General features: G+C 44.2%; 1 protein-coding gene across 1 annotated transcript in view; it reads left to right on the top strand.

Moving 5' to 3' along the window:
* exoc5 (exocyst complex component 5) overlaps positions 1 to 13436 on the top strand; it is an 81869-nt gene that overhangs the window by 24452 nt on the left and 43981 nt on the right. The window contains exon 3 of the mRNA XM_038779758.1: positions 7118 to 7265. Coding sequence (XP_038635686.1) covers positions 7118 to 7265 — 148 coding nt within the window. The remainder of the gene's footprint in view (positions 1 to 7117; positions 7266 to 13436) is intronic.

The raw sequence follows: 13436 nt of genomic DNA, 5'->3' as shown, positions 1-13436 counted from the left end.
CGGGCGTTCAGCTCCCCCACCTCGTGCTCCACCTCCGGTTACCGTGCTCGCCTGGCTGGAGAAGCTTCACCTCGACCTCCCTGAGCGCCTCCCTTGGATCGCCTGTGTCTCGACCATTCGGTCCATCACCGCTCACATCGGGTCCAGTGTGCCCCTCATCAGTTCGGCGACGCAGTTCCTGAACGAACCTCCATCTGTTGCCTCCTTGGCCAGTGAGCCCCTGCTGTCCCGCCATGCATTGGCCGCACGGTCTGGGGTCCCCGCTGCTAACCGCTGTTTCGATCCTTGCCACGCCCTCGACCACTTCTAGTCCAGCGGCCCATACCCCCGAGAGGAAGCCTCTTCCACCATCGTGCTCCTCCACCGATTGCAGTTGCCAGTTGTCCCAAAAAGTCTGTTGATAAAGGTCCGTTTGCCCACTACGCGGGCTGGGATGCGATCCGACCTGCGACCTGCCTCCTCCGAGGGGCACCACCGACTTCCATACATTGACTTCTATTCAGGCCAGTTTCGATAGGGGACCCAGCTTTGTACGATCTGTAGGAATGAAATGAAAATACGCTTATTGTCACAAGTAGGGCTCAAAATGAAGTTACTGTAAACGTCCCTAGTCGCCACATTCCGGCGCCTGTTCGGGGAGGCTGTTACGGGAATCGAACCGTGCTGCTAGCTTGCCTTGGTCTGGCCTTCAAAGCCAGCGATTAGCCCAGTGAGCTAAACAACACTAATGATTATATATCATCAGGCATAGGCTTCACATTCAATGGTTTTCTTACTGTTCAGTGCATATAGGCAACAAAGTACACTGCATGTCTCATTGCCTTTCCCCTTTTATTGATGCTATTATCAATTTCCTTTTTTTTTGTAAAATATTTTTATTCTCCATTTTCTTCAGAATTTACACCCCACCAACAAGCAGTAAACGGTAACAACTACAAAGTCAATCCCCTTATAACAACTACGATCCCATCCTCCCACCACCACCCCAAACAACGGTCCACCTGACAATATAAGCATCAAATAAAACAACACCCTCACGGTGGGAAAAAAACAAACGAGAAAAAAAGGAATCAGGAATCGCCTATGGTCACCATTGACCTATTGCGTCCACCACGCCTCCCCTCCCCCTAACATTCAATGCCATCCAATCCCCGAAAGAGTACCGTAAATGACACCCATGAATTGTAAAACCAAACCCACCCCCCCCCCCCCCCCCCGGAGTCCTCCCCTCCACTTTCCCTCTTATAAAACTACTCCCTCCCAACCTCTGTTCCTTCCCCCCAACTTTCCACCCTGGCTAGACTCATTGGGACCTGTTCTGGCCAGGCTCTGATGGCCGCAGTCCCCTCCCCCCACCTCACCCCCGTTCACTGGCCGGCTTAAACTGGCCACGTGGAGGGCCCCCGCCCGTGTCTCTTTCCCCCCTTGCCCCGGTCGCCAGGAAACCAAGAAATCCCCTTTAGCAGCAAAACCCGCATACACACCCAAGCCCCTAAGAACCATCATTGCAATTGAAAGTCCCATCTCTTCCCTTGTCCAAATATATACAACGTTGGCTCATTTAGGCACATACACCAGCACGCAGTGAAAAAATAGTTACATTAGGGTACATGACATTTCTCAATTCCAGCCACAGTCCCGCGCCTTCGCAAAACATCCTCCGCTGCTTCCGTCGTCCCAAAATAAAAGTCCTTGGATTTGGAAGGTCACCCCTCAACTTAGCTGGGTATAACTATGCCGCACTGCACCTTACTGATGGACTTCACCCGGCCTGAAGGCAGCCCCCCAGTCTACAAAATTATGAGAGGGTATGGACAGGGTGGATAGCAACAAGCTTTTTTCAAAGAGTGGGGGTGTCAATTACAAGGGGTCACAATTTCAAGGTGAGAGGGGGAGATTTTTTTACGCAGAGGGTGGTGAGTGCCTGGAACACTTTGCCAGTGGAGGTGGTAGAGGCGGGCACGATAGCATCATTTAAGATGCATCTAGACAGATATATGAACGGGCGAGGAACAGAGGGAAGTAGATCCTTGGAAAATAGGCGACAGGTTTATATAAAGGATCTGGATCGACGCAGGCTGGGAGGGCCGAAGGGCCTGTTCCTGTGCTGTAATTTTCTTTGTTCTTTGCTTCCTTGCCAGCACCACCGTAAAGTCCTGATATATGCGTATACTAGCTCCAGCCCACTGCACCACCCGCTTCTGCTTTGCCCAGCACAGGACCTTCTCCTTCACGCTGTACTTGCGAAAACACAGAGTCACTACTCTTGGCGGCTCACTCTCCTTTGGTACAGGCCTCCATGACCAATGAGCGCAATCCAGTTCATATTGGGAGGGATCATCCCCCTTCCCCAATAGCTTTGTGGCAAATTACTCAGTCGGCCTCAGGCCTTCCACTCCTTTGGGCAGACCCACAATCCTCAGATTCTGTCACCTGGATCTGTTTTCCACGTCGTCCATTTTGGCTCTCAGACCCTTGTTGGTCTTTCTCACCTTCCGCATCTCTTTCCCCATCAAGGTGAGTTTGTTCACTGTGCTGCAACAATGTCTCTTCCACTTCCTTCAGCGCCTCACCTTGCTCTCCACCACTGCTCTCAATACCGCCACCCTTACTTGGTCAATCACCTCCTCCACCAGCTCTTTCAACACCGTCTCCATCTCCTTCCTCATCGCCTCCATGTGTTTTGTGAACTGCCTTTCGAGTTCCACGGCCATCACCTGAGTAATTTCTTCAGCCATGGGAAATGGAGCCTCCCCTGGTGCCCCAGCCTCCACTTTTCTTGCCGTCCCCGCGGTGACCTTTCCACTCCCCGAAGGACTTTCAGTCGCTTTTTTCACGGCCTTTTGCTTTACTTGTTTTTGACATTTCCCTTCACTGTGTCTTCTGTGCTTTTGCTGCCTCCGTTGCCCCTGGGACCGGGCGTTAAACCCCGAAAATGCCATTCCCGAACGGGAGCCCTCCAATGTGCGGCTGCCTCCCGCCCGCCGTTAATGGAAGTGATTATCAATTTCCTTTGACAGTGGTTTTTAAAAAGTGTAATCTCTTATTGAGTAGTGACAACAATTTTATATAGAAAATATACATAGAACATAGAACGTACAGTGCAGAAGAAGGCCATTCGGCTCATCGAGTCTGCACAGACCCACTTGATCAACAATCAATAAGGGGGTGAAAGGTTATTGGGGGTAGGCAGGAATAGGTGGGGCTGAAGGTACATCAGATCAGCCATGTTTCTTATTGAATGGTTGGAGCCGGATGAGTGGCTCACATCACCCTAATTTGTATGTTCGCACCTTGTGTTACATTTTGGGGTTTCTTGTACTCGTCTTTTTTAAATAATATTTTATTAAGGTATTTGAAAACCCACCCTTGGAATACTGCATCTGCTGACATTTTTAATTTTCCCCGAGAAAGTCGACGAGCAGTTGTCACCGCATCCGGGAGAACCCTAACATTAGCCTCTTAAGGCAAACTTTATTTTCTCAAGACAGAAACCCAAGTCACTAACCCAGGTCTTTACAGTCGGGGGCTTCGAGTCCCTCCACGTTAATAGATCCGTCTCCTGGCTACCAGGGAGGCAAGCCAGGACGCCGGCTCTCTTTCGCCACTGAAACTCCCGGATCTTCCGATACTCCCAAAGATCGCTACATCTGGACTCAGCACCAACCCGTGTTTTTTAGCACCGTCGACATTGCCATTAGCAAAACCCTGCCAAAACCCTCTGCGTCGGGCATGCCCAAAACATGTGGACATGAATTTGCTGGCTTCCACACAACCATCGCACAACCTATCCTCTAACACACCGAAAAACCTGCTCATACCTAGCCGCATGTCATGTGGTGCCCGGTGAGACTACCTTAAATTCTGTTGACCATCCTCAATTTCCCTTGTATTGCATATCTTGATATGCCATTTCAGAGGGCAGTTAAGAGTCAACCACAGTGTCGTGGATCTGGAGTCACATGTCGGCCAGACCAGGTGAGGATAAAGAACAAAGAAAAATTACAGCACAGGAACAGGCCCTTCGACCTCCAAGCCTGTGCCGATCCAGATCCTCTGGCTAAAACTGTCGTCTATTTTCTAAGGATCTGTATCCTCTGCTCCCTGCCCATTCATGTATCGGTCTAGGTACAGCTTAATGACGCTATCGGTAGCCGCCTCGACCGACCTCTGCCGGCAGTGTGTTCCAGGCACCCACCACCCTCTGCGTAAAGACTTCCACACATACTCCTCCCTTAAACTTTTCCCCCTCTCACCTTGAACTCGTGAACCCTAGTAATGGACATCCCCACTCTGGGGGAAAAAGCTTCTTGCTATCCACCCTGTCTATATCATCTCATGATTTGTAGACCTCAATGAGGTCCCCCCTCAACTTCCATCTTTCTAATGAAAATATCCTAATCTACTCAACCTCCCTTCATAGCTAGCGTCCTCCATACCATGGCATATCCTGGTGAACCTCCTCTGCACCTTCTCCAAAGCATCCACATCCTTTTGGTAATGTGGCGACCAGAACTGTACACAGTGTTCCAAATGTGGCCAAATTGAAGTCTTATACAACTGTAACATGACCTGCCAACTCTTGTACTCAATACCCCTTCCGATGAAGGAAAGCATGCCACATGCCTTCTTGACCACTCTATTGACCTGCACAGCCACCTTCAGGGTACAATGGACCTGAACACCCAGATCTCTCTGTGCATCAATTTTCCCCAGGGCTTTTTCATTTACCGTATAGTTCGCTCATGAATTGGATCTTCCAAAATGCATCACCTCGCATTTGCCCGGACTGAACTCCATCTGCCATTTCTCCGCCCAACTCTCCAATCTATCTATATTCTGCTGTATTCTCTGACAGTCCCCTTCACTGTCTGCTATTCCACCAATCTTAGTGTCACCTGCAAACTTGCTAATCAGACTACCTATATCTTCCTCCAGATCATTTATGTATAGCACAAACAACAGTGGTCCCAGCACTGGTCACAGTTCTCCATTTTGAGAAACTCCCTTCCACTACTACTCTCTGCCTCCTGTTGCCCAGCCAGTTCTTTATCCATCTAGCTAGTACACCCTGGACCCCATGAGACTTCACTTTCTCCATCAGCCTACCATGGGGAACCTTATCAAATGCCTTGCTGCAGTCCATGTATATGGGGCAGATTTCCCTCCCTGAAGGACATTAGTGAACATGTGGATTTTTACGGCATTCAAAGATACTTTTGTGGTCACTATTACTGTGATCAGCTTTATATACCAGATTTATTCATTGAATTTAAATTCCATCAGCAGCCATGGTGGGATTTGCACCAATGTCTGCAGACCATTAATTTGTGCCTCTGGATTACAGAATAGCAATAAATGACACGATAGTAGAATTTATCTTAACTTGATATGGCAAGCAATTTTATGCATTAATAGAGTAAGCTCACTTTTCCATAGTACTTACTAAGTATAACACATTTATCTTTTGTTGTTCCAGACTAAACAGATTATAATTTCCATGAGGGCGGCACGGTGGTGCAGTAGTTAGCACTGCTGCCTACGGTGCTGAGGACTTGGGTTCGATTCCGGCCCTGGTCACTGTCTGTGTGGAGTTTGCACATTCTCCCTGTATCTGCGTGGGTTTCACCCCCACAACCCAAAGATGTGCAGGGTAGGTGAATTGGCCACGCTAAATTGCCCCATAATTGGAAACAAATAATTGGGTACACTAAATTTTTTTTTAATTCAAAAAATTATTATTTTCCAGTTTCTTATTTTCAATTATGGAAGTTATTTGGCTGAAAGAATTTTCTGGGAGACTTTAGGTAGATTCATTGTGGAGGTTACATATAGCTTCATTGAATTGGCAATCCAACATTGGTGAACAAATTTGTTTGAAAGCATAAAAGTGATGTTTTGCCCTTCCAAAGGCCACAGAATTGGCAAGCAGTATCTAAAATAGGTAAAGGAGAGAAGAGAGAATGCTTATCGTTGTGTTTCCCTGACAAAGTGCAAGAAAACCAAGGTTTCATCAACGTTTATGCTGAGGAGAGGTGGGGGTGTAAAGGAGAGAATTCCTTTTGAACACGGTATATATTTTATATATATGTACTTTGAGGATCTAAAGGGTGTCCTTGACCAGAGTAAGGATTTCCTTACTTGTGCGAAAAATCCTGTTGGAAGACATATCTTCCATTTTAGTGTGGTTGAGTGTAACCGAGAATTGTCCAAATTATTTAATATTTTACAAGATATTAGGGGGTGAGGTAGTTAGGCTTGTTATACATGGCATGTCATCTGGATGCAGAATGTCTTGTCTTCGTTCTCTGCATCATGGATGCTTTGATTCACTTGTCGGAGGTTCTGTGGCCAAGGCAAACAAATGAGATGGGGATAATCATGCCTATGTTTCCTCCGGGTGCTCTGGATTCCTCCCACATTCCAAAGATGTGAAGGTTTAGTGGATTGGCTTTGCTAATTTTCTCTCTGTGTCCTGTTGCGCAGCGTTCAAAAGGTTAGGTGGGGTTACTGGGTTACGGGTTAGGGTGAAGGTGTGGGCCTTGATAGAGTGCTCTTTCCAAGGGTCGGTGAAGACTCGATGGGCCAAATGGCCTCCTTCTGCACTGTAAATTATATGATAAATCCCTCGCCTCCCCGAAGTGAGATTAATTAGGTTTTACCTACCTGTCCTTGGAATCGGATTTCACTGGACGATTCAAAATCCATTGTTAGGTGGACAGTGTCAGAAGTCTAGGAAAAAAATAAGTGAGATGGTCTCGGGGATATGGAGGGGAATTTGGAATGCAGTTTGGAGAGCAGTAAAAAATTAGGATTTGAAAGGAGAGTGAGTGCAGGGATTGGGGGGAGAGGACAGTGATGATGTGGCTGCAGGAAGGGGAGAGACAGGCATTATTCGGTAACATTGACTGCCTGCCACTGCTGTTGTTTAATTGCAGCAGGTCATGGATAGTGTTGAGGGACATGGTTTTGCCACCCTTGAGCCAACTTTCAACCAAGGTCATGACATTGACAATGATGTAATTGTCCACATTAAGATCATGTAACAGTGATTGTTGATATGGTGGTGTAAAACTAGTATTTAAACATAGTAAATGAACATACTTTTATGTAACAGGCTTTTGGAAGAATTTGTGAATCATATTGAGGAACTCAAGATGCTTGATGAACGCATCCAAAGGAGGGTGGAGAAACTGGAACAGCAGTGCCAGAAAGAAGCGAAGGAGTTTGCTAAAAAGGTTCAAGAATTACAGAAGAGTAATCAGGTCAGTAGAGCATCTCTGAATATTGTGCTGGATTTAGAATGCTGCATTTTCAGATACAATACATTTAAATCAACCAGACTTGGGTTTAGATCATCGAATCCCTGCGGTGCAGAAGGAAGCCATTCGGCCCATTGGGTCTGCACGACCCTCTGAAAGAGCACCCTATTTAGAAGCGTTTGCCCCTCCCTAACTCCGTAACCCCACCTAACCTTCACATCTTTGGACACTAAGGGGCAATTTAGTATGGCCAGTCTACTGAACCTGCACATCTTTGGACTGTGGGAGGAAACGCACCCTGAGGAAACCCACTCGTACATGGGGAGAAAGTGCAAACTCCACAGATAGTCACCCAAAGCTGGAATTGAGCCCAGGTCCCCGGTGCTGTGGGGCAGCAGTGTTAACCACTATGTCACTGTTACTTGTACTTTGCATGCAAGTGTGCTGTAAGTGTGCCTGTAACAAAATGGGTAATGTTAATGTAGTCAAAATGTTATAATTATTTGTTGAATGTTGCAATTCCTGCTACCAACTAAAGTTGGTGTAGACCAGTTATTTATTAATCTTCTAAGTTCTTATTGCTAATTGAATTTATATAGTAAAGAAGTTGAAAGAAGCATTGTTTTCATTGTAACTCCTTTACTTGTTAGTCACTTACTCTAGTTTTAGTGGGCTGTTTTACCAAGTACCCAAAGTAATAACCACAGCTCATTTCTACATATAAATGTCCATACCTTCAATGCATATGAGATGCCTTCTTTCTGACACTGCTGCCAATGCAGATGATTGTAAGGAAAACACAGCAAGAAGCAATAATCATAAAATATGTGACCGCTTTTTGTGGGCAGGGCATACTTGGGCAGATTTCCACTTTTTTGGGTAGATGAATGTTTTAGCTGGACTGGAACAACCGGGCTAGGGGCCTGGCTATTTGTGGGGTATTGGCCTTGAATACAGCAAATAGGATGTTTTCGGGGCCCATAGTCTTCACCTGTATCTTGGTATCAAGTGAATTTAATCAAATTGGCTGGCCCTTGTGATGATGAGGATCTCGGGACAAGACTGAGATGAATTATCGACTGGACACTTCTCGCTGGAGATGGTTGCAAACACTTCAACCTTGTCTTTTGTACTGAGGTGCTGGTTATGTCATCATTGAGGATGTTCATGAAGATTCCTCCGTGCGCGGACAGATTTGTTGGTTGCCGGATTACTTAACGTTTGTAACTCTGCTGCTTCTGCTGTTTAGCATTCATGTTGTAGCTGCAATAGGTTGGTAGTTCATTTTTATAAATGCTTGATGCCAGTGTACATTTATAAGGACCGTAGAGGGGTAGCATGGGCACAATGCACTCTGGATAGGGCACTTCAGTGTCCATCACCAAGAGTCCTGAAGGACATAGCTGCCAGACTTGGCCTGTGCCAGGTGGTGACATTATCAACATTACAATGGTGAGGAAGTAAAATTGAGCATTATTGCTGTAATCAGTGTTCCATTTCTATTAACCTGTACCATAGTTTTGGGCTTTTTACCTTGTGGATTGCCACATCTACTTTTTGGTATATTAATATGAATGTCATCTACCACGATGCCATCTTTTGTGACAATTTTCCAGACCAGACTCCAATATTGAGATTGGACCCTGGACAAGGACCCCAAATTTCACTATGATCAGGTTAGGAACCTTTCATTTTTTGTCCAAATAGACAAAATTTGAAATCCTAGTTAATTAGAGAATGGAACCACAAGATTCTACAGTTTTAAACAAACAGAAAAAAACTTACAATACAAAAATCAGTAAAGCACACAATCAACACCATCCACCTTGTACTCAGCATCCAGAATTAAAATGAGGTGAATATGAATTAACAAACTGGTCGGGCACGCCATAAACTGCATGTTGAAAGAGAGACGCAACAAAGACCGATTCCATTAGTTTCCTCAGCAACCCACCCAGATATCAGTGAGTCACCGAAGTTCTCCAAATTCTGTCTTCCTAACGAGAGATTTAAGCTGCTCTCTTGTGACGATTCAGCCTTCGATTTCCTTTAACAGCAGCTCCAGCTCAGACTGCCCCAACAACTGCTTGCCCCCAGTTGTTCAATCTTTTCTCCGGAGACTGCATCCCACTGGATTCATAAGGCTGTACCCAGCATAATTCCAGCTGTCTAGCTACTCTTTTTTTTTATAAATTTAGATTAGCCAATTATTTTTTTCCAATTAAGGGGCAATTTAGCGTGGCCAATCCACCTACTTTGCACATTTTTGGGTTGTGGGGGCGAAACCCACGCAGACACGGGGAGAACGTGTAAACTCCACACGGACAGTGACCCAGAGCCGGGATCGAACCTGGGACCTCAGCGCCGTGAGGCGGTTGTGCTAACCACTAGGCCACCGTGCTGCCCTCTGTCTAGCTACTCTGAGTTGAACCCCACGACTCACATTACCCCATTTGTCAGCTTTATGGAACTATCACTGTTGCCCGGGCTTCTGAATCACAGCTCCCTCAGCAGTTTGGAACTAATTAGGCAGTGTTTGAGCTTCAAGGAACCTATTCTCTTGCCTGTCTGCTGTTCACTCTGCCCCTTGAACGGATCAGTATCTAATCTAAATTAGATACATTATGCATCTTGAATGTTAGAATCTTTGGTGACCCAAAGATCACCTTTAACTTAGAAAACACCAAAAAAAAGTAGCCAAAAAATGTTTTTTTTGGTTAGAAGCATTACCAATGAAATTGAATACACTTTGATTCAAGGAAAACATCTCCGGAATTGAGACATGCATGTTATGTAATTAATGTTTGGTGCTCATGAGTATTCTATCTTCAACCATATTGCTCCTCCCGTAAAAGTTAATGGAGCAAAGCTACTTGACTCATCAGGTCTGTTAGCACTTCTTTCAGCAATCCAAATAAATTCCTGTTCTCTGTAGCCCAGTATATTCCTCTGTTTTGTTATGTATTTTTCCCTTAATAAACAACAAGGTCTCTGCTTCAACTGCTCCCTGCAGCAAATCAATCTATGCTCCAGTGACTTTCCTCTGCCAAGGAATTTCTGCTAATCTCTCCTTGTTTTTTAATTACATTTTTAATTGATCCTTTCCCACTGACTCTTCAATCAGAGGAAATCATCTTTTCCTATTCGCTTTATCAAAACTCCTAATTTAAAAAACTCTTCTTAGACTTCTTTACACGGGTGGAAACGGTCACAGTATCTCGTCCCTCCTCAGTGAATTTCCGGATATCATTCTGGCAAATCTGTGCGCTCTGCCCTTTCTGTAATAATGGAGTTCTCTAACTGTGCCCTACCTATCACCTTGTGCAAATTCATGTCTCTTTGCTGTGTTCCCCAATAATGGCTTTATCGACCTGTGATTTCAAAGTATCAAAGTAACTCCTATTTACCTCTGTTCATCCACACCCTTCAATGAATTTGCATATGTAGTGGTGTGTTACAGCAAGCATCTTTCTATTTGATTATATGTATGGGTGCCTTTAACAAGCGTGAGCATGCATATGTGACATCATCGGTATCGTTGGGGTATCACCACGAGGAGCTTGTATATAATTATGTATAGCTGCTGTTGGTGTCTGAAGTCAAGCTGGACTATTATCTCGATATTTTCATAAGCATAAAAGATTATGCATTTGCAATGCATTCGATTACCTTTCTGTGGTTAAGTTACCGCTATGTATAAACTTAAAATAGCTCCATAAGCTTGACTTATGGTTTTTAGGAAATTGTTTTTTTATGCAAGTTGGTTAAACTTAAGGAAATTTTGTGCACTAATCCAAAAAGGATAGGCATTGTTGAGAATGGGCAGGTCTGGATTCAAACTTATTTGCATATCTCGGATTTAGTATAAGAGGTGCAGGTGTAATTGATGGTAAGTTGCCTTGGGTCAGGGTACTCTAGTAAAAATCCAGTTGACTAAACCAACTTGAATCAGGTAGCCAGTAGCATGGTTCCAATAGTGTGCAAACATATTCATCTAAATAAAGATCAAGAACTGTACAGTGATGGTAAACAGACTAAACAGCCTTCAATACTACACTCTCATTTCTTCAGTTATTTAAAGAAATGTGAGCCAAAACATACTGATTGTATTCAATGCTATTTCTGGATAGTTCTTCTAATTAGCTTTTTTTATTTTTGATTTCTAATCAGTTTTTTTCTTTTTCTAAAATAAATTTAGAGTCCCCAATTCATTTTTTTCCAATTAAGGGGCAATTTAGCTTGGCCAATCCACCTACCCTGCATATCTTTGGGTTGTGGGGGCAAAACCCCACGCAAACACGGAGAAAGTGCAAACTCTACACGGACAGTGACCCAGAGCCGGGATCGAACCTGGAACCTCGGCGCCATGCGGCAGCAGTGCTAATCACTGCACCACTGTACTGCCCGCTATTTCTGATCAGTTTTGACCACCATAATCTCTCTTTCAATTGAATTGAGTCATGTCAACAGAATATGAACTTCATTTTAAGTACAAGCAAGAACTTTTGATGGCGGTTCCCACCACAGATGTATGCTGTTTAGCATTAAATTAATACAAATATGTCTATTGCATTCAAGATCCACTTATTTCTGTACAGATTTACAGAATGCTGTTAAATTAGATTGATATTAAGGTTTCCAAAACAGGTGATGGTGAAAATTGTGTGTCTTGATACTTGAGTTCTCTGTATTTGAGAAATGTTACCATTAACAGTTGTCTGAGTTGTCTTTTCTTACGACTTTCAATTGAATCTGTTTTATAACTGATATGTGTGCAACTTTAGGAAGGGAAAAAGTGAAAGACATTGTTGGTAGAGTTAGATGAAGAGGTGAGGTGAGAATGACTGCCCTTGACACTAGACCATAAGACAGGTATAGGAGCATAATTAGACCATTTGGCCCATCGAGTCTACTCTGCCATTCGATCATGGCTGATATTCTCCTGTCTTCTCCCCTTATCCCTAATCCCCTTATTAATCAAGAACACAAGATTTGTGCTTGACATACTGTTACCTACAGGGCTACAGACCAAGATCTGGAAGGTGGATTTGACATGTCTGGCACTAAGGAACCTGGGCAAAACTGGAGTCAATGGGATTCGGGTGGGGGGAAATCTCTGGTTGGAATCATACATAGCACAAAGAAAGATGGTTGTGGTTGTTTGAGGTCAATCATCTCAACTCCACGACATCACTGCAAGAGGTCCTCAGGGTAGTGTCCTAGGCAAATCAACTTCAGCTGCTTCATCAATGCCCTTCTTTCCATCATAAGGTCAGAAGTGAGATGTTCGCTGATGATTGCACAATATTCAGCAATGTTCACGACTCAGATACTGAAGCAGTCCATGTCCAAATGGCGAAAGCTGACTGTTTTGCTTGTAACTGCAAAATTCAGGTCATTATTTCAATGCTACATGAAGTTTCACCTGAAGAAAAACAACAGTGATTCTAAAGGTGAAAGCCCAGTCTTTCAATTGTGTAATAGTGACCTTCAAATGACCAAGCTGTGCCTAAATGATCTTGAGATATCAAACAACTCTTTTCTGCTGCTGAGAATTTGGTTGGAAGCGTATTGGGCAAATAGATAATTGTGGAACATTTCTTTGGCTCATCCAAAGCTCAGTAGCCTACATTGTCAGTGTTTCCCGCCCCCCCCCAAAATAATTATTAATGTGCTCTAGTTTTATTTGCAGTGCTGAATACTATTTACAAATCCCCAGTTGTAAGTATCTCCAATATAACAAACATTCCCCTTCTCCCCGCTCTTCTCTACTTGCATTGTATGTCCTACCTCTGCTTACATGAATGTTCAACATTCAAAAATAAAAATACAAAATGTTGGAAATATTCAGCAGGCCTGGCAGCATCGTTGAGAACAGATAAGTTGACATTTCGGGTGTGGATCCTTCATAAAACTCCAGTTGCTCCACCCTGACCACAGATAATGGAGTTGAAAAGATTTTTGATTTCTCAAGGAATCGAGGGATCTGGGAAGTGAACAGTGTTAGGAAAATCAAGGTAGTTCTATGGGATTTATATTTGTATTGGTAAGCATTGGAAATAAGGTATAGTTTTAAGTGGAATTAATTCAATGTTTCTGTGCCTGGAAAGGTAAAACCTATAGTTAGATTCATACTGCACAAAGGTGTTTATACGTGAGGGCTGGTTCCATTTC

This window comes from Scyliorhinus canicula, chromosome 2 (genome assembly GCF_902713615.1).
Source record: "Scyliorhinus canicula chromosome 2, sScyCan1.1, whole genome shotgun sequence".
NCBI classification, from domain to species: Eukaryota; Metazoa; Chordata; class Chondrichthyes; order Carcharhiniformes; family Scyliorhinidae; genus Scyliorhinus; species Scyliorhinus canicula.
Note: the sequence above shows the minus strand (reverse complement) of the source record. Positions and strands in the feature narration are given on the sequence as shown.